At 45.0% G+C, this 27,058-nt stretch overlaps 1 protein-coding gene across 1 annotated transcript in view; it reads left to right on the plus strand.

Annotated features, from left to right (window-relative positions):
- Positions 1-8,228: 8,228 nt before the first annotated feature.
- Positions 8,229-27,058, plus strand: part of LOC130389480 (membrane-associated guanylate kinase, WW and PDZ domain-containing protein 2-like) — a 129,186-nt gene continuing 110,356 nt past the window's right edge. The window contains exons 1-2 of the mRNA XM_056599285.1: positions 8,229-8,822; positions 26,431-26,547. Coding sequence (XP_056455260.1) covers positions 8,522-8,822; positions 26,431-26,547 — 418 coding nt within the window. The 5' untranslated portion in view covers positions 8,229-8,521. The remainder of the gene's footprint in view (positions 8,823-26,430; positions 26,548-27,058) is intronic.

A 27,058-nucleotide genomic window follows, 5' to 3' on the forward strand; every position in this document is an offset into this window, starting at 1 on the left:
CTCCGGGAGCTGAGCTGCCGGGCTGCCACTGAGCTCCCCCCTCCAGAGCTGCTCGTCCGCTGGTCAACAAAATCTTAGCTATGCTCTGATTGGAGGGAGGTGGGGAAATGGGAGGTTATATTCAAATGTGCCCCTTTCCTACGTAGGAGTGGGTGCCGAAACTGACTGGCTCGTTTGGTACATTCAGGTGGGGTACTTTCGGAAATGCATATCTCACGTGACATCTCCAATTATTTCATGACACGTTGGGGGCACCACGGCATCATAACATTGCGTGGGGAATTGGCATATTGGCGCCCCCTCTGGCTGCAGGCGCAACTGCTTGTTGAGAAGGTGCCGTGCACAGACGGACTGACACCCCCCCCTGAGGTCCGTCGGGCCACGAGCCCCCCTTCCCAACAACCGCCCATGATGGTGATGGTGTGTTCCAGGTGCCTCGGACACCAGCCTTCCGAGTTGCAAGTGGGGAAATCTCCCTGCTTTCTTATGGCATTTCACGGAGGCACGCCCCCTTTTGGTCGGTCCCCCTCAGGATTCTACGAGTATACCAAGTTCAGTGAAGGAATTGAACAATAAAAATGTCTGTGCCCATGAAGATATTTGTTTTCTTTGCAAATATAGCTCACAATAACAATGAGTAGCCAATGACATGACACAATCACAAAGACGAACGTGAATGTTAATTCATAAATGCTACGAGACAGGACACCAGACTTCCGAAATGCAACTTGAAAGGCTGTTGTCCGATAGTGATGGGTCGTTCGAATCATTGCGAATGAACAAATCTTTAACAACGAACCAAACTGATTCTTCTCTCTCGTTCGTCTTGTTCGTTCTCAGACTTGACTCCTCTCCGACCCACTAGTCGCATAGTCGCTGACTCGCTGTTCGTTCACTGACTGTGAGTGTTGAAGAGGGAAGAGGCTTAGTGAGCGAGCGTACGATAATACTATTCAACATCAGTAAAATGGTAAATGCATGCTGTTTTTGTATTTTCTTTGTCATGCCAGATTAATAAAATATTTGAATGTCACTCTGTCTCGTTCTTTCATAGTTCGTTCTCCACCCGGGACCATCACCATCATTGCTAAATCAAGTCTATTATCTTGCTGATATGTTAAACATCCAATCAACTACACCCCCCCCCCCCATCCCGCTGCATTTGCTTAAAGTTTTGTTGATGGATGACCGACTTCCACAATAATTTGAGAATGAGAATGAGGGAGGAGCTGTGTCTGACTAATCAGGTTTCCATCTAAAAGGTGAAGCGAATCTTTAGAAAGTTCACAAAAAAGAAATTTGAATTAGGTGCATTTCCATCAAGTGGTTGGAACGGAAAACTACACACATTCCAGGGCTTGTCGTATCCTTTTGAAAACATCCTCTCGTAGGTCCTGATATATAGTGGAATTGCGTTGTTTTCCATCTAAAATAGCTGTAATGTTTTTTACTACGATGAGAGCAAGGAAAAGTTTTATCTCTTCAGCGGTCCACACGCCGCAGCCTTTATACCACAGATACTCCAGGGTCTATAGCATATACTCGCATTGTCTGATTACAGTTTAATTCATTTTTCACAATTGACTAGCTCTCGTTTTGAGGACTATTCATAACGCCATTCGAATCGCGACAGTCTATACTTTCAACATAAAGTCTCATCTCATCATCATCTCATCTTCATCCGCTTATCCGGGGTCGGGTCGCGGGGGGAGCAGCTCAAGCAGGGGGCCCCAGACTTCCCTTTCCCGGGCCACATTGACCAGCTCTGACGGGGGGATCCCGAGGCGTTCCCAGGCCAGTGTTGAGATATAATCTCTCCACCTAGTCCTGGGTCTTCCCCGAGGTCTCCTCCCCACTGGACGTGCCTGAAACACCTCCCAAGGGAGGCGCCCAGTGGGCATCCTTACCAGATGCCCGAACCACCTCAGCTGACTCCTTTCTACGCTAAGGAGCAGCGGTTCTAATCCGAGTTCTTCACGGATGGCTGAGCTTCTCACCCTATCCCTAAGGGAGACGCCAGCCACCCTTCTGAGAAAACTCATCTCGGCCGCTTGTACCTGCAATCTCGTCCTTTCGGTCATCACCCAACCCTCATGACCATAGTTGAGGATAGGAACGAAGATCGACCGGTAGATCGAGAGCTTTGGCTTGCGGCTCAGCTCTCTTTTCGTAACAACGGTGCGGTAAAGCCAACGCAATACCGCCCCCGCTGCTCCGATTCTCCGGCCAATCTCACGCCAAATCTCTATCGTACCCTCACTCGCGAACAAGACCCCGAGGTACTTGAACTCCTTCACTTGGGCTAAGGACTCATTTCCTACCCGGAGTAAGCAATCCACCGGTTTCCTGCTAACGCCCCGTGCCCACTACCTCCTTCAGTCAACGGAGGTGGGAAGGCGTTGCTGACTGATGGGGGAGCAGTCTTTGCAGAGGCATCCGTCAGCCAATCAAATCGCTTCGCCGGGTTCTTCCCGATACTTCCTGCTTGTTGCGATGCAAGATGACCCGCTTTCCCGCTTTCCAGTATCGTCAGAGCCCGAGTCGCGTCACAGCTTAAATTTGCAGACGCGATCTGATTGGATGACGGATCCGACGCTGCCGAAAAAGTTGAACATTTTTCAACTTCTTGACTGAGCCGAAGGCTCCAACGGAACGGACGGATCCACAATGCATTGCGCGTCCGTCCCCATTAAAGTCAATGGGGATCACGCAACGGACGGAGGTAGTGGGCACGGGGCGTAAGAGTCATGGACTCAGATTTAGCGCTGCTGATCCTCATCCCAGCCGCTTCACACTCGGCCGCCAGCCGATCCAGTGAGTGCTGAAGGTCACAGGCCGATGATTCAATGAGGACCACATCATCTGCCAAAAGCAGTGACGAGATCCTCAGACCACCGAGATGCAAACCCCTCCCCACCACGACTACGCCTCGATATCCTGTCCATGTATATCACAAACAAGATTGGTGACAAGGCGCAGCCCTGGCGGAGACCAACACCCACTGAGAACGAAACTGACTGGCTGCCGAGGACGCGAACACAGCTCTCGCTTTGGGAGTACAGAGATTGGATGGCCCTGAGGAGAGACCCCCTTACCCCATACTCCCGCAGCACCTCCCACAGTTTCTCCCGGGGGACCCGGTCATACGCCTTCTCCGGATCCACAAAACACATGTAGACAGGATGGGCATACTTCCAGGTCCCCTCCAGGATCCTTGCGAGAGTGAAGAGCTGGTCCGTGTTTCCACATCCGGGGCGAAAACTGCATTGTTCCTCTTCAATCTGAGGTTCGACGATCGGCCGAACCCTCCTTAGGCGTGTCAACCATGACAGCCCCTCAACACCCAGGGGCCGGCTGCACCAACTGGGCGTAACTAAGCCTGGTTGTAACTGCTAAGTAGGTTGTAGTTAAGACCTGGCGTTAGAATGGAAGTAACGCCGGTTGCACCAACGGGACTTATGCCTGGTCTTAACTACGCCCGGTCTTAGCCATGCGCAGCCATGTGAATGTTCCATGGAATGCGCATATCACCGCGTTGCTAGGATACCTCGTGACAACAGCTGTTTACTATTTTACTTGACATGCTGTTGGACACCGAAATAAATAATTAATTTGTTCATTCATTGTCATTCATCAATTGTGTTAATGCCTAACAATAAAACACTGAAAACAAATGTAATTAAAGTATGTATTTGTAATGTCTGGTTTACAACAAGCAGGCATTTAGACGGGAATCGTTCTTTTTGACCGAAGCAATGCATTGAACATCATCAAATGACAAAAGGCGATATCTTCCCGACAGGCGATCTGTGAAAGACTGATCATATCGCCGGCCAGGGACGTGCACAGGAATTTTGAGGGGCAGTTGCTCTGACCTGAAAAAAGGGCACCCCCCCCCCCCCAAAAAACAACAACTCACAGGCTATATGAAGGACTGAGAATAACAGGGTCTTTATAATATATTAATACAAATAAGTAAAACACTGAAATAACTACTACTAACGATAATGCAGAAAAACATGACTTGAAGACGAAGAACATAACATGAACACAAACATAATTAAACAACATCAAGTCACTGATAAGTTTCTCCAAATTGACATTTTAAAAATGCAAAGCTTCAAAAGATAAACCTTCAGAACCTCTTCTTTGTCGATAGGTATGTCCTTCTCTATGGACAGCAGGAGGAGGTCAGACAGCCGCTCTTGACCACACTGATTTCGGATTTCAGAATTGTACAGGGTAGTGATGTGCTCCTCTTAGCTGCCTCCTTTAGTTGTCTCTCTCTCTCCTGAATCCTCCTCTTTTCACTGGGCATTTCGGCTTCACTCAACAATAACAAACAATACCCAAAATAGTGATAAGATTTAGGCATGAACCATTTTGAATGAAAGAATTCATGTGATGCATTACTTCCATCATTTATTCTTCTTGTTAAAACGAAATGTTAGAAACTAACTATCAGCAGACATGTAGCTTAGTTTGCCTATCAAAAAATGTGTAGACTATGTGATAACGGACTGCTTGTCTGCAAGCTAGCTAGCTGTCTGATTATTTAGGCTAAACGTTACGTGGCAAACTGAGCCTGGATTTATGAAGATTGTAATTCATTTCATAAAACGTGATGATGATTATTTGTTTCTTATACATCTCAAATTCCGATACCTTTTCCGAGAACATCAAGGCAGTCGTCTCACAGGTGCCGGTGTTCCGGTCGCGTGCAGCGCTGCACGCGCCGGTTCACACGCCGCGCGGCAACTCGCCGCCTCCATTCATTTCAATGGGGGAACGGCGGCAGAGGGGAGGCGGCAAAAGCGGCTGTTGCCGCGCGGCATAGTTTGCCCTCCCCCTACTGACTTTCACTCTCAGTGCCCGAACGGAATTGAATGAGGCTACGCTTACTTTATGAAATGTTTCGAGTGGCGATTTTTATTATCTAGGCATACATGAAATTCTGCATCCATTAAATGATTAAAAAAAATAATAAAAATTCCTCGGAAGGGCAACCTGAGTCGAGGAGGGCATATGGGCAGTTGCCCAAGCAACCTGAGCAACCCCCCTGTGCACGTCCCTGTCGCCGGCTGTGTTTTGAAATGCCCCGTTTAGCGAAGCGCAATGAGCAGTTGCAAGGATGGTGGTAGCACTGCATTGGATTGGATGTTATTGCTATAGAAACAGCCTGGAATTTAAACTCTACGCCTGCCCCTGACCAGGCGTAGGATTTACGCCTGGTCTTAGTGAAAAGAACGCTAAGCCCAGTTGGTGCAACCGGCGTAACGGTTAGGTTGGACTTAAAACGCCAAGTTACGACCAGGCGTAGTTAAGACCAGGCTTACGCCCAGTTGGTGCAACCCAGCCCAGAGCCTTTAGCATTTCTGGCTGGATCTCATCAATCCCTGGGGCTTTGCCACTGCGGAGATGTTTGACTACCTCAGTGACCTCCACCAGGGAATTTGACGATGAGACACCATCAACCTCGAGCTCTGCCTCCAACATGGAGGGCGTGTTATTCGGATTCAGGAGTTCCTCAAAGTGTTCCTTCCAACGTCCGACGACCTCCTCAGTTGAGGTCAACAGAGTCCGATCCTTACTGTACACAGCTTGGATGGTTCCCTGTTTCCCCCTCCTGAGGTGCCGGATAATCTTCCAGAAACACTGGTGCCGACCGAAATTCCTTCTCCATGGCCTCTCCCAACTTCTCCCACACCCGCTGCTTAGCCTCCGACACGGCAGCAGCTGCAGCCCTTCGAGCCTGTCGGTACCCTGCAACCGAGTCAGGAGTCCTCCAGGATATCATATCCCGGAAGGCCTCCTTCTTCAATCAGACGGCTTCCTTGACCACCGGTGTCCACCACGGTGTCCGAGGGTTACCGCCCCTTGAGGAGCCTAAGACCCTGAGGCCACAGCTAGCCGCCACAGCTTCAGCAATGGAGACTTTGAACACCGCCCACTCCGGCTCAATGCCCCCAACCTCCACAGGAATGCCAGAAAAACTCTGCCGGAGGTGTGAGTTGAAGATACCTAGGACGGGGGCCTCCTCCAGACGTTCCCAGTTCACCCGCACTACTCGTTTGGGCTTACCAGGTCTATCCGGAAATTTCCCCCATTCCCTGATCCAACTCACCACCAGATGGTGGTCGGTTGACAGTTCCGCCCCTCTCTTAACCCGAGTGTCCAAAACATGCGGCGTCAGATCAGATGACACGATCACGAAATCAATCATCGATCTTCGGCCTAGGGTACTCTGGTACCAGGTACATTTATGAGCACCTTTATGTTCGAACATGGTGTTCGTTATGGATTATCCATGACTAGCCCAGAAGTCCAATAACAAACGACCGCTCGGGGTTAGATCAGGGAGGCCGTTCCTCCCTACCACTCCTCTCCAGGTGTCTCCATTGTTGCCCACGTGGGCGTTGAAGACTCCCAGCAGAACTAGAGAGTCCCTTACTGGAGCCCCATACAGGACTCCATTCAGGATCTCCAAGAAGGCAGAGTACTCTGAACTGCTGTTTGGTGCATACGCACAAACAACAGTCAGAGTTTTCCCCCCTACAACCCTTAGGCGCAGGGAGGCGACCCTCTCGTCTACCGGGGTAAACTCCAACACTGCGGCGCTCAGCCGGGGATTTATGAGTATCCCCACACCCGCCCGGCGCCTCACGCCCTCGGCAACCCTGGAGAAGAATAGAGTCCAACCCCTATCCAGGAGTACGGTACCAGAGCTGAGACTGTGCGTGGAGGTAAGCCCCACCAGATCAAACTGAATTGATAGCGCTCCACCTCCCTCACAAGCTCCGGTTCCTTTCCCCACAGCGAGGTGACGTTCCACGTCCCCAGAGCCAGCTTCTGCCGCCCGGGTCTGGTCCGTTGAGACCCCTGACCTTCGCTGCGCACCCGGTCGGGCTGTGCCCGACCGGGCTCCGTGGCAAACCCGGCCACCAGGCGCTCGCCATCGAGCCCTCCGTCTGGGCCTGGCTCCAGACGGGGGGCCCGGGCTTCCTCCGGGCCGGATCATCTCCTCTTCTTCCGTTATTCATTGAGGATATTTGAACCATTCTTAGTCTGGCCCCTCACCTGAGACCACTCTGCCATGAGAGACCCTACCAGGAGCACAAGGCTCCAGACAACACAGCCCTCAGGTTCACAGGGACACACAAACCTCTCCACTACGATAAGGTGACTGTTCCAGGAGTGTACATATTTATAATTTGAAATTCGCCCCAGCCTTTATGCCACAGATACTATATAGGGTCTATAGTAGGGCTGGGCGATATTGCAAAAATTATAATCAGGATTATTTTTTGATATTGATCGATATCGATATTAATTACTATATATTATTTGATACTGCTGAATCCTGAAGAAACCAGAGTGTTCATTAGTTAAACCATACACTTTTGTTTATTACCATATTTGTGATAAGGGAAAATTTAATCACATTTAACTTCACAAATATGTTATATCTGCCCCCAACAGAACAATATAAGGTAGCTTGCCATGTAACCTATTGAAAATAATGTAAATAAAAGCTCTGACTTCTTTCACATTAAACTCAGGGCTTCAGAAAACATCTTAAATCTTGTAGGCCCAACTAATACATTAAAAGTAAAAAAGTGGATGAAAAAAGGCCCTGGCACATGAACTGAACTTTAATATATAAAATATCAACTACGTAGTGCTTACGTAAGTGCAACATGTAAACTTTGTAGAACCAGATATTATGCTACATTTCACAATGTATCAGCTCTCATTTTGAAGGCTGGACAGACAATTTGACTGGAAACTTAATTTTATACTTTTCATCTTGTATCTGTGGCTGTGGCAGGTAATAATCCCGTCTAATCAATTCATTCGGACCGAATTAAATGATTGGCTGGTATGTCTCCCTTTCTACCCAGCCAGCTACCTGCGCACACTCTGCCGTTGCGCATGAGCGGAGTCTTCCATGAGGCTCTCGGACTCCTGGCTAAAGCTATCGAGCTAGTCACCTGGTCTAACGGCTCTGGAGGGACGGGGGTATTTCTTCGGTTGGATACTTAAGTAGCCTAGCTTTAGTAACCTAGGTTACTTTGGCTGGTTTCTCCAAATCTCCCCCCACCCTAATGCCGTTATCCGTTCATGGAATAGGAAAGGTTAAAGCACGCACAAAACATGCACGCGCACGTCCGTGTGACCAGTCGGATCAGAGTCGCGCGCTTCGATTCGGAGTGGGAGTGACCATCTCGTCCTCTTCTTCCTCCTCCTCCTCCTCTCCTCCTCTCAGAATCCCAACCATTCATCGCTCCCATTTCTCCAGACTTCACATCCGGGTCATTCGCTGGTCTATGTCTCTCCGTCTGTGTGACAGCGTCGTTGTCCTCCAGTAGAACCAGTAGAAACAGTAGAACCCGCGTCGTTCCGCGGTGATGGGGCCGCCGTCGCTCTGAGCTCCTCGTCTCCTCCACGGCCCGTGTGTCGCAAAGGCGGAATGAGACGATAGACCTTCGGATGGCCGGTGTGTGGTGATCGCTCGCCAACAATGTCTAAGAGCCTGAAGAAGAAGAACCACTGGACCAACAAAGTCCACGAAGCGGTGGTGACGAGGAGCCGAGAAGGGGAGCTGGGGTTCGAGCTAAAGGGGGGCGCGGAGAACGGGCAGTTCCCCCACTTCGGAGAGGTGAAACCGGGGAGCAAGGCGTCGGTGCAGAACGGGAAACTGGCCCAGGATGAGCTGCTGCTGGAAGTCAACGACATGCCCGTGGCGGGGCTCACCACCCGGGACGTGTTGGCCGTCATCAAGCACTGCAAGGATCCGGTCCGTTTGAAATGCGTGAAGCAAGGTGAGGGGGGGGGGGGGGGGGGGGGGGGGTGTGTGTGTGTGTGTGTGTGTGTGTGTGTGTGTGTGTGTGTGTGTGTGTGTGTGTGTGTGTGTGTTTTTAACTGCGATGACATCTATGAAGGCTGAATTCCAATGTGTGTGTTGTTGAGCGCGGGCCCGCGGGTCGTAATGCCAGTCGTGTGTGTGGGGGGGGGTCATATAGAACAGCTGCTGACATGAATCGGATGAATTTTCAGATCGTTTGTTTATCAGAAGAGATTATGTGTTTTATGTTTCGGTAGTGATTTTTGAGAGCTATAACGGGCCTACATGGTTTAGATGTGAACCTACAGGTAGCCTGCCCTGAACACACACTCTCTCTCTCTCTCTCTCTCTCTCTCTCTCTCTCTCTCTCTCTCTCTCTCTCTCTCTCTCTCTCTCTCTCTCTCTCTCTCTGCATAGCAGGCTGGTTATGTGCTCTTTAATACTAAAGTGAATTGAACACGTATGTAGGTTGTTTATCTGAAGAAACTGGTTTCGTTGTGTCTGCATTCTAGTGTCTGCGTTCCTCAGTCAGATGCTGTCGGGTCCTGCAGCTCCCCTGACCTCCTTCAAAACGGTTAGGGTTAGGGTAACCCTAACCCTTTTGAAGGGTTAGGGTTAGCCTGACCCTAACCCTTCTAAAGCGTTAGGGTTAGGGTTAGCCTAACCCTAACCCTTCAAAAGGCCTCCAGGTCCCTCTCCATTCTGCCGCTGGAGGAGGGCTCCCTTCAGTTCAGTCTCAGTGAGCGGAGGATCTATAGGACCCATCTCTGCTCACCCAGCAGGGAACCGGGGCTCCTATCAACCCTTAAGGCCGCGTGTGGCTCAGGAGGTAGAGCGGGGTCCAGGGTCCCTGAGCAAGGCCCCTGACCCTAACAGGTTGCCCTGGTTAGTTTACTCTGCCGTTGGTGTGTCAATGTGTGCATGAATGGATGAATGTTAGGCACTATCCTAAGTGTCTTAGAGTACCATATTAAGCGCTATATAAATTTCATTTATTATTATTATTATTAATATTGTAAAGCGCTTTGAGTGGCCACCGTTTAGGAAGCTGTATACATGCAGACATTCACCATTTAAGGAGATCCTCCTGTAGTGACTAATGAATGAACTGGAGCTCTAAGAGTCCTCCATGAAGGACCACGTGTTGTTGGTCAGGCTGACCTGGGGGCTGGTTGCTGGGGGCCGATGGTGACGCTGTAGAGGTCACCGGGGACGGCATGCCAACAGTCCCTTCAGCCCAACCCCAGTTCCCCTTCTCGGCTCCTCGTCACCACCGCTTCGTGGACTTTGTTGGTCCAGTGGTTCTTCTTCTTCAGGCTCTTAGACATTGTTGGCGAGCGATCATCACCACACATCGGCCATCCGATGGTCTACAGTCTCATTCTAGTGCCGATTGACCTGTCGCTAAGTCACGCCCCCCGTCGTTACCATGATTAACTCGGAAAAACAAACCAGACTAGATAACAAAAACATGAAAAATGTCAGCTGACAGTATATCAAAGTAGGTTTTGGATAAGTTTTACATTAGGCTATGGAGGGGTATATTCAAAACAAGCTTAAATTCAGTTGGTATTCTGGCCTGCCACAAAGTCTGATACACATTACACACTTTTCCTTGTCCCGTTGTGGCCTGGGAAAAGGGATGAAATATACCCCATGCTGCCCGAGCTGATGTCTGAGTATAGTTGAGGCTGGAATGTCATTGGCTTATCTGCTTTCTAATGGCGGAGCTTAGCGACAGGTAAATTACACGTTTACTGATTCCAACCTCCAGCAACATGATTTGTTGAATCAAAAAAGGAAGCACAAGAAAGCTAACACAGATTTGAGTTCATATGCCATCAGAATGAGAGTTAATCTGAAGTCTAACTTGAGTTTCTCCATCACCCTATCATGTTTATTTCTGTAAAAGGCGCCTGTCCAATGAAAGTAAATCCTAACTGCCATTGCCTAAAATAATCCTCCCGTCACCAGGCCATTATAAATTGGACAGATTGTGGCTAAAAATAGCCTTTAAAGCAGACTTATTATTCAAAGATGCTTTGTATCAGGGGATATTAAGAACCAGGCTACAGAGCACCTGTCAACATCACCCTCCTGACCGTTACAAACGGGTGTGGCCGTTGCTCTGTGTGGAACAGAGACAACAAATGCAATGCATGGTTTTGACAGACAGACAGACAGACAGACAGACAGACAGACAGACAGGTGTGTGACTACAAAATAGTGCAGATGAGAAGTATGTGTTTATTCTTGGCTGGAAAGAGAACATTACCTTAATATCCGTGTTTTTTTTCTTTTTTATATTTCACCTATGACTCCACAATATCGATCAATCTAAATATGTAGTGTGATGTCATAATATATAATTATGTGAGGGGAATGCATTTCTAGTGGCTGGGGTGTTTGGCTCCCACCTGAAAGCTTGGGGTTCTAACCCCAGATTTATAATATAAAATGTATGTCTGCACACTAAATCTGGGCCTTTTATTGAGATCCATCTAGTCACTTGTAGCCAAACAGAACGAATGGCTTTTACAGGGCTATGGATTGTTATTGTATAAAAGACATTCATTAGCCAGATACCCCAAACTGTCTGTTTGCTGCCTTTTAGCACTTTATAATAATGTGAATTTCAATTGGAACAATTTTCCAACCCATAGTTTCCATAGTTTTACTCACAATGACAGTATGTTACATTTGGCTGCATGACAAATGACTACTTATTCCCTTAGCCCTAACTGTAAGGGGAACTAGGGACAACTGTTACACTACAGAGACCTGTCAATCTAGCTTACTTACTATGATGTGATACTTTGAAAAATGATCGTGCCATCCACCAACAAATGCAGAATTCCCCAGAGATTTACTCTACTTAGGCCTTTTGTTTTAAAAGATTGTATACGTCCGAGACGACAACGTTCTTCCGCGATTTATATATTTTTCCTTAAATTTACTATTTTTATTACCGTTTTGCAAATTGTTAAAATCATATTTCTTTGTGGAGCTGTGCGCAACATATCTCTTGGTAGAAAGGATTGTTAATGACTTCTCCCAACGGAGAAGAAGACTAGCCGACTTCATCTACAGAGCGTAACACTGACCGCCCCCCATTAGAACAGCTCTGGTTCCGGAAGTAAATTTCCCATTCATTTTCACCGTGGACTATTCATAAAATCTTAGTTTAAAATATAGCTTTAGAGTTTTAAGCCTGGAACCAAGCCAATCGTTTGTCAAGGTAGTCGTGAATCGTGATCAATGATAATAAAAAGTTTAATACGGGGCAAAAAAATATTGTGTGAGTGAAGAAACTACTCATCCCATAAAACATTGCAGACTTTTTCACAATGGAACCAATAATTAAGCGTGTTTCTTGCATCTTAACCATTGTCATTATTATATTGTTTATATTGCTAATACAAGTTTTGCGCGCGTGTGTGTGTGTGTGTGTGTGTGTGTGTGTGTATAAAGTGCTTCATACAGTATTGGGTTGTCATTGACATAGTACGTTGACTGCAATCACTGCGTAATAACATTACTAGTTTTTAATACATGTGAATTCAGTCTCGTATACCAGTTACGTATTCATTCAACATTATATATTCTGCTTTTATGCTACCAAATTGAGAAAGAAGCACTGCTAGTGCTATATCATATATTTTTTCTTCTCTTTTTATCGTATATTCTATATGAACATATTTTTCGTTTCCTCTCCAGCTCTTACAACAACACTCTAACTTTCCATTAATCTAAGGGACATCATGGTTGCTGCGGTAAGCGATCGAGTTCAGTTCAGCAGTCATCGACCACTTGAATCTGTGGGTGATGGTTAACGTTTCCATGCTAACAGCGAGCTCCACCAATCAAAGATGTTGTGTTACACTGGTGGTTCTCAAAGACATCGCAAATAAAACGGGTTTTTCAAAAAACAAGATGTTGCCCGTTTAACTTGTGGCTTCTGCAGGAGCATACCATCGATTCACAAAATATCAGTGGGTGGTATGTATGCTTTTGATGGATTCAACATTATGGCAAAATTAATGGGATTTTTACTTCCGGAACCACTCTGTTCTGCTCTATAGATGAATAGATTCAGCAGAAGGCGTGGCTTCTACTTTTGGCAGGGAAATGTTACTATGTTATAAATGGCAAGAATTTACAAGTTTCTAATGAGGGATTCCAACAATCAGCCAGTTTCAGGGGAAAGATATGTAGCTGATCAGATTATTGATAATCACAAACAGTACAACCATCTCAGAAAACAAGAACAACAAAAGCTACATCCATAAATAACAGTGATGTGCATTCAAATGACAAAAAACTGCCTATTTCAATAAACATTCTAATTTAACGTTCATGAAATCTGAGAAGGTGCCTAAGCAAATGCCTTGAGTCATCCATTTTGAGCCGTTGCAAATTAATCTTTATGGATGCTGATGGCCCATGGCGACCAACAGCACCAACAGACCAACAGTGTTGATGGTTCTGAGGAGCCCGAGAGCACCTGGAGCTCTGGAGGAAGAGACAGAGAGGTCGACCTTCCTTTCTCTTGCTGCTTGCAGACTAGAAACTTGAAGGTTCCCAGGCCGGCGTATGCCCTTGTTGTTGGTGTTTAAAATTCATTGCAACATTAGATGAAGCGTTTACTGGTATGTATTGGGTTGGAGCAGCTTTTGCGCCGGGCTGCATGGACCAAATCTAACCCCATCCTGCCCCCAACCCGATATATCTGGTTCTGGGCAGTGAACTAGGTCAGTGGGCTCCTCCTTGCCTTGTTGCCCCAGCATGGATATCTTATTTGCCACTGGCTGCTTTCCGTGCCGTTACCCTTACGTCCATCAATGCCAGGATGCGAACAAAAGTGTACTTGCATCCATTTTCAATGTGTTGAGAACCAGCATTAGTGGTTTTGAGTGTGTTATTTAAGCAATAGGCAAAGAGAGGCAGTTGTTTACAGTGATTATAGCCATGGGGAGTTATTAGGCATGGCGCAAACTCGAGTCAAGAACCGTAACTATCCATTTTATAATTGCTGTATTAGCACCAACTCTTTCGAAAAGGAAATAAGAAAGTTGTTTTATATGATATTTGCATCCACCTCCCGTAGTGATTTAACACGCTCCACGAAACATCAATTCATAAAAGCCCCTTTCTCTTGTTTAATTGAAGGTGACCGGCAAATTATTCTGTAGCCCTGCCGACTGGGAGTGCCACATGAAAGTGTGTTTGGGCCACAAAAGAGTCATAATTCTCCCAAGTCAACACTGGTCAGAATCCCAAGGCTGCATCCCCTGTATACCTGCACCCATGCCTCTGTGATGGATTACCATGGCGACACGATGTGTTTAATATTGGAGGCCATATTTCATAGGCTTGCATTAAGTCCTATAATTCTATTTATAAGGAGTGTGTGTGTTTGTGCACGCTGGTGTATATTTCTCTGCATGCGTTGGGTAAATGTAGATATTATTAATATAAAGACCAATATGCACTCCTCAGAAGCCTCCACCAGCGGACAGGCCCTGTGTTGATCTGTCCACTCCCATTGAGGGAGACCTCCTACCCCCCCCCTCTCTCTCCTCCCTCAGACCTGGATATCTGTCTGTGGTCATCAGAATGGATGTGGGTCACACCTCTTCCTTTTTCATATCCTCGTTCAAAGGCAATCCAAGTGGATGCATCCAATGTGTTGATAGTAAGAGGTCAGGACTTTTGTGGGAAGGATAAACATTTCCATACAATCTTTCTATCCATCTATGCTTTTTCAAATAATGGATAAAACCCTCCATATCTTCTCATCTTTGATGTTGTTGTTCTTGCTCCATGTTGTGTTACTGACGTTCACATGTGAAAGATGGTCAGCTGGGATTGGTTGGTAGGAGGAGCTAGCGCCAGAAGGCCCCTCTTCCTGAACCCCTTTCAGGGCCATTCGGCCCTGTGGAGGAAGCTGATTGGTCGACGATGATGGATTCTCTCCTGCCAGGCATCAGAATGCTGCAGGGAAGATAATTTGTTGCCAGCAGCCGTGTGACGACCCTAATTTAGTTTAATCAAAACCAGCTACTTTTCTCAATTTTACTTCCAATTTTGCTTCTACTTCCAATCAGGGATATGGAAGGGATCTATTCACTGCCATTATGTGTGGATAAGCTGCTGGAGCTAATCTTTAGCCTTAGTGCCGGATGGGACAGTGAAGGATTCCAGAAGCAGTAGGAGCTCCCTCTGCTGCTGCTGAGGGGACCGCACCGTACTGGAGGACCTCTGAGGGCCTCCTTCTCTGTCCGCAACGGAGCGGGGCCCTCCGCTGGGCCTGCTGTCGGCTCCGGAAACTGAGGACCGCTGTCCACAAGACTAACCTTTCAACTACTTTTTCGATTTGTCGACTACTCTTAACAACTAATTAATACAATATGTTTGTTATTTCATAGTGTCCATTTTATTTTGAGCTCAACTGAAGGGCCAAAACATAAAATGTCACCGAGCCATAAGCAATATCTTAAATATGCCTGATAATGAATCGGGCTGAAAGCAGGCAGGCATGCAGCTATGCTGCTCGCGTTTACACTTGCATGCGTGGCAGGGTTTAAAACATTACTGCCATAGTCTAAGTAGCCTGTTTAACATCCAAAGACATTGTCATTGCAGTTCTCAAGGGTTAATAAACAGTACAGACTAGCTCGCCGTTTTATTAAAGGTGACATATTATGATGTTTTTCCAACAAGTAATGATAGTATATGAGTTCCAGAAAACATGTTTTGAAGTGCTACTTTGGCTATGACTCTCTGAAGTCCAGATTGAACCACGACATGGAGGAGAAAGGGATTGTAGGGTTGGCCGGGAGTCTATTCCCTGCCAGGCAGACACAGCAAACTGACAAATTTGATATCGGAGGCCTCACCTGCCTCAGCCATTTTTCACATCAAAGCAGTGAAGGCGGGGCGAGGGGGAAGAAAGAGGATAGCAGATCAACCAGCAGGGCGCGCACAGCGCAGAGACTTGTGTGGAGGTGAATTACAGTAAGCCGTTTGAGACGGGGGAACAAAAATAAATAGGCGGTCATTAGTAAAACGATAAAAAAAATTGCAGTTGGCTTATTTCATGGTCGATTACGTAGACTAAGTAAACTAACCGCGGCAGCGCTAGACCCATCGTCCACCAGTCCATTATTTTATCGATTTTTCTATATAGGCGGTTCAATGAGCCCTAGTTTGACTTTTGCGTGGTTTACACATTTGAAAATAATAAACATGGGCTGTGAACATTATGGTGTGAACATATTCTCAAATAAGACAAATAATAACATAATTTAATGTAAAATGTACATTACTTTGCCAGAGTACATAAAAAGATACATAAAATAAGTCAAATTCAATCACTCTCTCTCTCTCCCATTCATTCTTATTCAATTCCCAACTTCAGTATAGAAGAGGAGGAAACACAAGATTAAAGATGTAAGGCAATAAGGCGCAGTATCACAACCAGCCAGCAGAGGACACTGTCCCCTCAGCGACGCTCCTTGGCCAATCAGCTGGAGCCAGCTTCCCATTGGCACATCTCTTCGGCGCTTCCCCCCTCTCATCTATCGAGGGTCGTCGTCTCTCTCCATCTCTGTGTTTCTCCTTATTTATCTGCTTTCCGGATAATCTTTTTTTTCTTGGGATAAAGCGCTGCTGTTTGTGGTTGGGTGCGGACGGGGGGCTGCTGTCGGGGTCCAGGGGCATGCTGGATGGAGCTAATCGACGGAGGATGTACGGCGCGGGGCTCTCAGGCTAGAGGACGTCTGGGAGGCTTAATGTAGACCTGTGGAGGGACATCTGGGCCAGCTGCTGCTCAGGTGCCTGGACTGTGCTGTGTTCTCTCTCTCTCCGTCTCTCTTGCCCACTCTCTTTTCGTATTCCTCTACATCGCCTGTGTGTGTGTGTGTGTGTGTGTGTGTGTGTGTGTGTGTGTGTGTGTGTGTGTGTGTGTGTGTGTGTGTGTGTGTGTGTGTGTGTGTGTGTGTGTGTGTGTGTGTGTGTGTGTGTTTGTGTGTATGCTTAGCTTTTCCAAATGTCTCCATTTATGTTCTCTGAGCCGATGGTCGTTAGTGTGTGTGTGTGTTTGTGTAATTCTCATGTTGGCTGTGTGGTCGCCATCGTTCTTCACCAGGGTGATTGTTTTCTCGGCAGGCAGAATGCTGTTAAGCTGGCCTTTTTTCAGGCTTGCCTTGTCTTTTTCTGCGCCTCCTCTCCTCTCCGCTCTGCTTTCGCCTCAGAAAGCTAAAATGGTGCCAGCAGAGAGACGGTTGTTCCTTCAGCACCCTCTGCTGATTCCTCCATTAGCCTCCATCCCCTCCTCCAGCCTCTTTGTGTGCATGGTGTGCGTTAAGCATCGATCTGCTAACAGGCTTTATCTGGGATCCGGAGCTTTGGTTAATTGCTGGAAATATCTGTGGTTTCTAGAAGCTAGTATGTCCCCTCCCCCCCTCCGTCGTCATCTCATTAGGGTATGTGCGCCGAGGTCCCTCCCTCGGACAACATACTCCTCATCATCACTATGATGGGTCATGTTTACCCTCTCCTCATTTAGCACATTGTCTGGTCCATCGTGTTCCAGACAATGGTGTGTTCTGCATTCAGATGTCATCAAGGATCCGCTTGGACACATCCTGCTGTGGGACACCTACTGGGAGAGTGAACCCATTACCATCGGGCTGGTACTGGGTTTAGCGACCCTAACCTATCTATTCCATCCTGCCCCTTCAAACCTGATCTTGGTCTGGTCTGGTCTGCAGGTCTGGGCAGGATATATCTCTATAGATACACCCCAGTTGCATTGGTTAAAGCATCTTTGAGTAGGGCCGTTCACAGTGTGTGTGTGTTTGTCAGAGGACCTTATAACGTACCCCCACACCCATGCCAAGGCTAAAGCCACACATGGTGGCCCACAGTCACCTGTTAACAGCTACAGGAGCCAGGCGAATTCTCACTGCGGTGGACTCGACTAAAACTCCAGGGAAAACTTGCATGTCTTCCCGCCGCCGATCATTCCATCTCTCACTCCTTCTTTAGGAACAGTGTGCTCAATGCGGACATTGCTACATTTACAGTTAAAGATACTAAAAGTCCTTTCCACCAGACTCAACCTTTTATATCTGCTTTCCTACTACTGGGCTCCTCACTGTTTGCATCACATCACAGAACAGGCTACGGAAACACTGTCCTACATCCTCAATGGCTGCCATGCCTACAAAGGAATGTACATGGCAAATCATGACAGAATAGTGAATCTTAAAGGAAAGGACACTTTCCATCCCCAGTGAAAATGTATAAAGAATTCTGTATCAATCCCTCCATGTTCAACCTCTGCAACAACCTGGACACTTTAATACATCTCTCTGCAAATACATCAGATACTATGATGTTGATGAGGAGTCTAAAGAGGTTTTATTTCTTGAGGTACCCTGCACCTTTGACCCCAACCTAGAGGAAGCCTTTATGACCAAGGTCATTCAATTCCAACCGCTCCGTAATACAATCTCAGAGTTGGGTTATGGGTAAAGGCTATTTGTGTTCATATTCGGTAGCTGGGACATGTCCACAGGTTAGTTGTGAGAGGACTGCAACATCTTGGGATGCCCAAAAAGGGGTCTAAAAAGATGGCCAAGTACTGTGCTCTTTGCCATCACCGGCAGCCACCATATATGGCGGAGACCCTGCTACCTATTACCTTGAGTATTGATGCTTGTATTATGAAATCGCATGCCACTTAAACGTGATTTTGTCAATGTACTTTACTGCACTTTTACTATTTTTGTCCCTGTATTAATTGTCTTTTATGTGGACATAAATGTGTGTGTGTGTGTGTGTGTGTGTGTGTGTGTGTGTGTGTGTGTGTGTGTGTGTGTGTGTGTGTGTGTGTGTGTGTGTGTGTGTGTGTGTGTGTGTGTGTGTGTGTGTGTGTGTGTGTGTGTGTGTGTGTGCCACCCACAGCCTGGTTCCGGAAGTAAAAATCCCATTCATTTTCACCCGTCGAGACTTTGATTTAAACTAAGCCTTAATGTCGTAACCATCCATATGATGAGTACCAAACCCCTTTATATTGTGAATCGATGGTATTTGCTCCTGTAGAAGCTACACGTTAATCGGGGCAACATCAAGCTTTTTAGAAAAACACGTTTTATTCGAGATTTCATTAAAATCACTTAGTGTGGCACGGTATACCGATACTAGCAAGGTATCACGATTAGGGGTGTAAATCTCTGGTTTCATCACGATACGATATTAAATCGATTCATTGGACAACGATACGATATTTGCCGATATCAAAAGTCTGTCACGATACGATTTTGATTCGATTCACATAAACTCACATCAACTTAATTATAATTTCATCATTTTATTTCTTTGCTCTTCCGGATATTTAAAAACAAAAACATTCAATTTTTAATACAAATAATAAAGTGCCAGATTGCATTTAAGTGCAAAAGGTTTTTTTATGGCTTAAATTAAAGAGCCTGTAATGATCTTTCATTTTGAACATAGACCATTCCCAACCTTTGTGTCTGGATAGTTTTCTACTAAAAACAAAACATCCCTCAGAATCATCTTGGCTGTTAAGATAAGCCGTCCGTGTTGCCAGATTGGGCACATTTTCCCGCCCAATTTGGCTACTTTTAATCACCTTAGGCTGGGAAAACGGGAAATGTTCCCAATCTGGCAACAACAATACATGAACGCCTCGACATGTTTCGATTGGTAGTGATTTTCACCTCTTGAAATTGATTTATTTTAATTTTGAAAGAAACAACACATGGAAGCAATGGAGAACGCCATCTCTCGTTCGGTTGTTTAGAACTGAAATTCCGGTTGCCAGGACAACGTGACGTTTTCACTTGAGTATTCTATTTGAGTGGAACAACTTAGCAGGTGTCCATATATATGGGGTTAGCCTAATTGAACTAGTTTAAAAAGAGAAAACATTTTTATTAAAAGTAATGACTAAAAGTTAAATAAAATGAAAGGACTTTTCGTCGACAAAAACTTGACTAAAACTACAGAGGAAAACAATGACTAAAATGTGACAATCTAATAAACATTTTCGTCAAAAGACTAAGACTAAGACTAAATCTAAAATAGCTGACAAAATTAACACTGATTTACACCTTAGTCAGTTAGTTCAGTATGGCATTTAATGCGGTTTTAGAAATTCTCTATTGCCGCTTTTCCACCGCACATGTAGCTCGACTCGACTCGACTCGACACGACTCGACACGGTAGCAGCACGGGTCGTTTTCCACCGCAAATAGTACCTCCTGGACGTGGGCGGGGTCGGCTGCGCGAAAGGGCCGTGACGTATTTTTGTATGCGACGCAAACAACACCTACGCAACCCACACATGGACAGAACCCACATAATAACAATGGAGGACATCGATAACATTACTATTATTAGCTGGCATGTTGAAGAAGTTGAAGAAGTGGAATATGTTGGCTGCGGCGCTGCTATGGCTGTTACCAGCATGGTTGCCATGTCGCTCTCGTGACTTCGTCACACTCTCTGGCCAATCAGTGGCCGGCCGTCTGCCGACGTCACCTTTTAGCATCGGCTCAGCCGCTTGGAACCTAGAGCGAGGCGGTACTAGAAAAAGCAGCCACTTCAGGTACCATGTTTTCGCGGTGGAAACGCAAAAAATGTGAGCTGAGTCGAGTCGAGTCGTGTCGAGCTGGTACCATGCAGTGGAAAAGCGGCATAAGACTACACCAAGATTTCTGTCTTGGTATGTGCTTTCTAACATAACAGCTGTGCACTGACTTTTAATTGTTCATCCCTTGCACCAAAGGCCATAACTTCAGTTTTTTCCGTTGTTCAATTGAAGACAATTTTGGCACATCCAGTGATTGAAGTAGTTATTTAGCTGTTGATAAACAGCTTTTTCAATGATTTTGCTTAAAAATGGTAAGTTAGATATGGCTTGATGACTGTTGTTTTCAGAGCCTGTTGGAATACACCTGTGTGATATCGCCACTGCAGGCCACATGAATAAATGTGTGCCAGTGTGTGCATCCAAACCCATGCACTGCAATTCACATACACACACACAGCTCAATGTAAATCCATGAAAACATCATGTTTTGATCCCACGGCCAATTGGGGATATATTCATGAATGTGGTAACACATTATATACATTCTTATAGGCCTACCTTGACAATTTTACTATTTTACAGATGTTTGTTAAACTATAGAGCAAAGATACCCCTAGTGGAAACAAGGATTAGGTTAGGTTATTAGTTGTATAGGCAAGGATGCAATTCATTGAACATCTGGAAAATCATAAGGAAAATAAATTTTCAAGGAACAGGATGAATATCTAATATGAACACAATCATGAATTCATCCTCAATTCGCCATTGGATCTAAACATGCCGTTTTTTATGGATTTACATTTAGCTGTTCTTCATTTGTATCAATGTATTGTCTTTAGGGGTGTGAATCTTTGGCTTCAGACGATTCGATTCGATTAACGATTCAGTAGTTGGCGATTCGATTCAAGGACAATTTTTTTTTTTTGGAACGATTCGATTCTGTAAACCACGATTCGATTCAGTAACTTTGAACCAAAATTCTATATCCGTGAAATAAACATGCAATAATGTGACACCCCTTGTCAATTTTACCATTATTCTTTGCGAAGCCAAAATGCTTCCACACTTTGGATTTCAAGTTTGCTGGTGCATTAACAATCTCGCTGCTGCTCTCTGCCATGTTTGAAATGCACCAGTAGAGGGTGAGGGAGAAAAAAAACTCTTGTGGGACTTCCTTGCAAGCTGACTAGCTGATGACAGAGTTACGGATTACCGAGCTGTACTTCACAAAATAAACGTGTAAACTAAGTCTTAAAACATTAATCATAATCGATTCATACGATTTAAAGCATTTATATAGATTATTGGTGAAGCCAAAGCGATTCATTCTATTTATTTATTTAGCAGATCGATTTAGTTGAATTGGTAGGACTGACAATCGATTCATCGATGCATCGCATGAATCGTTACACCCCTAATTGTCTTATTTATTCTGTTTTGTATGAGCAAATAAAATCTCATCAATCATGACTGTCCAAATTCTTCATTTTCAGTTAATAGAAACTAGAAAATACTGTCTTGATATCTAACTTTAACAATGCCAATCCTTACTTTAACATATGTGAAAATAAAAATATGCATTCATCAGTGCTTTTAGACCATTTCCAATGGCTTTGTAGGAGAACGGGCTCCGTTCAATGAAATCAAAACCAAAACTGATTGTGCACCGTATATAAACAACCCTTCCGGGTTTTGTCCGTTGGCTTTTGTCGATACGTCGAGTGTCGATACGTCATCTGTAAGCACAGGACCCCGAGCCGATCTGGCAGCCGAACACATCTGGTGCTCACACCGTCATCACGCTCACACATGTGCTCGCTGTAGCTATCTTGCTGCTTGCCTCGTTTAACTGAAGAACGGATACGAGCGGCTTGGCGCAATTGTGCAGAAATAGTTTCACAAACAGCCGCGCAAGGAGATTGTCAAAATAAAAGCGTATAATACAGCGATATGCATCGATGTTTGGGCGTTGCATCGATGCAGTTGGATCGTTTGCCAATCAATCGATGTATCGATCTACAATCGATGGATCGTTACACCCCTAATCACGATACCCCCATGCAAAAAACGATCCGATAAGCAATTTTTTTAGTATTGATACTTTTATATATATTAAAAAAAAAGAATTCTTTAATTAAAAAGTGTGAGTGAGTGAGAGTGAGGCCATGTCCACACTAACCCGGGTAAATATAAAGATGCACATTCGCAATGAAAACGATCTCCGTCCGTCCACACTATCGTTTTCATATCGTTTTCGGAATGTTTTGCATCCACGTTCCACACTGAATGATTTTGATAAACAGTTGTTGCCATGGTTACAGGACTCACGCCATGCCTCTCTGTTTAGATTACAGGTGCGCGATCAGCTGATAGTTGCAGTTGATCAGCTGGCTATTCATTTTCACAAGCAAAAATATATCTCAAACCGAAAGTACAAAGGCGTTTTTTTTTTTTTTTTTAAACGCTGCTGCAAGTACGGTTTGAACTGGCGTCTGCGTTTTTTTCCCAGTACAGTGCTCGCCTTCGCCATTGGACTGACGAATAGGTTTTAGACAATATGTCGTGTTGTAACTGGAGATACAAAAGTACATTGTACAGAGAAATCATCATTTCCATTTCACCAGCCATTTTTTGATGAGCGTCTCGGTCTCTAGCGCAAGCTTGTGGCAGCGTCAATGTAGTGTCATGGCAAACAAACGTCATAGTTTCTGAAAGCCTCCGTCTTCTATTTCTGATCTGATTAGATTTCTAATCGGAATAGATCTATTTAGATTAGAAATCTAATCGGATCAGAAGTGCCAATAGCCATGTTTACATGGACACTTCTGATCCGTTATATACAATAACCCCATATTTCACTTCTCTCGTCTTTTTATCCACAAGCCGAGGACTGTAGGCAAGCGCTTCCGAACCTGTCGCCTTCTCGTTGCCTTGCCCAGTCCACATTAACCCAGGTAAATCTACAAACGCATAAATATTTATCCGTTTAGCCCTTCCGTCCACACTAAAACGGCAATTCCGCCACTGAAAACGATGCTTTTCAAAAACGAAAAAAAAGGTGGATAAATGTGAAAACGCTGGGTTAGCGTTGTATTGTGGTCAGGGTAGACCACAATACTACTTGCGGGGTGATAAGAAAAATGTGAATCAGGCAAAAAATCCATTTCCCTTGACAGCGGTCTAGTTCGGTGTGCATAAAAGTACCGACAGACCAATTGCGAACTACTGCAGCTGCTGACGCCATCGCTCTAAGTTAAAAAGTAGCTGCACCCACCCCAAACCAATCGGATAAGTGTATACATGTCGATTATAGCGGACTACACCACCTCTTCTATTCCGCATGGAATTTTATTCCGATCAGAGAATTGTATTCTGATTGAGGCGTATTATTACGCCTCAATCAGAATACAATTCTCTGATCTGTGGAATTAATTTGTTAACAGCTGCTGAAAGTAAAACCAAAGTGAGACGGAGCTGGACCATTATTAATCTCTTTTCCAGATATTTTAAGTTTTCACCGTGGTATCAGTTAAGTATCGAGTATCAAGCTATTTTCGGGCAGGATTCGTATCGAAGCCTAAAATCACTACACTACCCATAAATCCTGAAGTGTGACACGACGTCTCTGATTGGTGGAGATGGCCATTATCAGGAAACGTATACTGCACCCGGGAAAGTGAATGCTACTGCTACCCAAGCCCCCAGGAACACTGCATACTTCCGCAATCCACCAGTGCAAAGCGGCCAAGCCTGGTATTGCAGCTGTTTAAGCGGGCTGTGGACGGGTCCCTCAAATCATGGGACCCAGAAGTAGATATCTCCGTTCACTCCAATACAAGTGGGGAACAGGAATGTGTCTCCGCAAAAAATGTCTGGATATCAATCAAAGGCTCATAATTACCTTCATGCCATGTCCTAAAAAAAGTTTTCTCTTTTCAAAAAGCCACCACAAGCGTTTTATTAGCCGTTATCTCATATTATTTTTTGCTGGGGAAGAGGGGTGAGCAGCTGAAAGGAGTCGTAGTGAAACAAATGGCATCCGAGAGGGCCTAGTTCAGTGCTCCGTTAACGTGTCCGATTTTGGTTCATCTGCTGCTCAATAACTCTCACGGTCCTCTGCTTGCGATCATTGTGATTCATCATGTATTGATCCATTTATTCAAAAAGCAAAAAGTACAGGTGCATTACGGTATCATTTTATAGTGTTGTTGGACCGGAGTGGGGGGATGGGCACGCATGCGTTCTATATTTCTGCATCCGGTACGTCATGAAATAGGGTGTAGCCATAGACCCATGATGCGGAAGCATATCGCTCCTTGATGTTGCCCTGCGCCACTGAGCAGTTTCCATAGGAATGAATAGGCGCCATTTTGGAATCCGTTGTCCATTCTATAATACGTCCATGCTGCTACCAGAGCTCGTCTAAGGAGACTATTCCTGAAGACGCTCTGCTGCTACTGAACTCCATCGCTTACCACAGCAACCAGGATTTATATTAATGGAAAGTCAGAGTTGTGGTTAGAGCTGTAGAGGAAATGAGCTGTAACGGTTGAAAAATATGTTGATAGATAGAATAGATGATACAAATAAAAGTACAAATATATGATTTGGCACTAGCAGTGTTTTTTAGTAATTTGGGTATTATAATAGCAAAGGAATACATAATGTTGAATGAATACGTAACTGGAATCAGAGACGGAATTCACATGTATTAAAAATGAGTAATGTTATTAAATGGTGACCGCAGACAGCAAAGGGACTAGGGGTGGGAAAAATAATCGATTTTTGATGCATCGCTATTCTCGCTAGAAAGATTCTGTCTCAATGCAGATAAATTAATAATCGGAATTAAAAATACAATAATGTTTTTTTAATGTGTTCATGTTGCCTGCTGCAACATTATGTTCGCCAGAGAGGGATATTTTTGTAATTTTTAAAATCATTGAATTTATCTTCAGCGTGTATTGGCCAATGTGATTTGTCTTGACACGATTGCGATTCAGCCTACGCATAGCATGCGTGCAAATTCACAGCCAGACACAAGAACTCCTTCTAATTCAAGAGCAGCTTTTCCTTTAATGACATAGAAAAGAAAGCTTAGAAAGAAAATAAAACTGAAACCTATTTTTTGCATGCTTCCATATTGTGTTATAATGCAAGCTGCATTGATTATTGCATTGTTCATAGAAAGTCATATTTGTGACAAAGCTTTCTCTCTTATGAAATATTAGATAAGTTAATTCATCTGTTGTGTCTTTAATGATCATCACAAAAGTAGGAAGTGATTAGCAAACTCTGAGTAGCAAACCCAGATGCATATATATTTTTGAAAATCACGCATGGAAATGTACATAAAAAAATATTGTTGCATCGAGATGCAACGATAATCGCTTCAGAATCGAATTGTTGACCTCATAATCGGAATCGAATCGTGAGGTGCCAAGAGATTCCCACCCCTAAAAGGGACGTACCATGTTGATGACAAGTTGACAACCCTATACACTATATTAAACAGTAACATACAGACACACATACACTAACACACACACATATAATATATTACACAACTTCAAAAACAATTTAATCCTGACGAAGGTTATAAGATTTAAGAAACGCGCTAAACTATTGGGTTGTAACCATTGCGAAAAGGTCTGCAATGGTTCATGGGATGAGAAATTCCTCACTCAATCACAAAAATAATGTACACAGTCTTGTACCTTTTGCCTTTTTTTCCGTTTTCCAAAAAAAATGTTTGGCCCGAATCAAACATTTGCTGGTCATGACTACCTTGAAGTACGATTGGCTTGGTTCCAGGTTTAAAGCTCTATATATAAGGATTTAACGAAAAGTGGACGGTATAAATGCATGGGAAATTTACTTCAGAAACCAGAGCTGTTAAAAAAGGGGGCGGTGACTGTTACGCTCCATTGTGATCCACTGTGGTTGTGTCTCTCTCTAGGGGGGGTGGTGGACAAGGATTTGCGCCACTACCTCAACCTGCGGTTCTCTAAAGGTTCTGTGGACAACGACCACCAGCAGATCATCAGAGACAACTTGTACCTCCGGACTGTACCCTGTGAGTAGCTTCTCTCTCCCTCCTTACTGTTCTCGCCTCTCTCTCTTCTCCATCTGATCTGCCCTCTCTCTCTATGCATCGTTTTCAACCCCTCATATACTCTTCCCTGTCTTGCTGAAACATCAATGTAAACACAACTAGCGATATAAACACACTACCTCTATCGTCTTTCTCTTGCTCTCCGCCTTTGTTTTTTTCTCTGTCTCTCCCAGTTTGGATCCAGAAAGTATTCTTTCCTCGTCTCCTGATTATTCAAGCTTTCATCCCATCGGTTGCCATGGTAACCAACGTCTTTCTCATCTCCAGGCCAGCGTTGTCTTGCCACCCTACTGTGCATAAACACACACATAAACTCACACTCTCAGGTCTGAAATCAACATAATATTTGCAAGAGGAGCCGTTGGGTATGGTCTTGCATAGCCTAGTGGCCAGCGGAGAGAAAGGTCAGCTAGCGACTGGGATCTATTCTATGGTGGTAGCCTGCTGGGGGCCTTCCTGCCTTGAGCACTGT

This window comes from Gadus chalcogrammus, chromosome 9 (assembly GCF_026213295.1).
Source record: "Gadus chalcogrammus isolate NIFS_2021 chromosome 9, NIFS_Gcha_1.0, whole genome shotgun sequence".
NCBI classification, from domain to species: Eukaryota; Metazoa; Chordata; class Actinopteri; order Gadiformes; family Gadidae; genus Gadus; species Gadus chalcogrammus.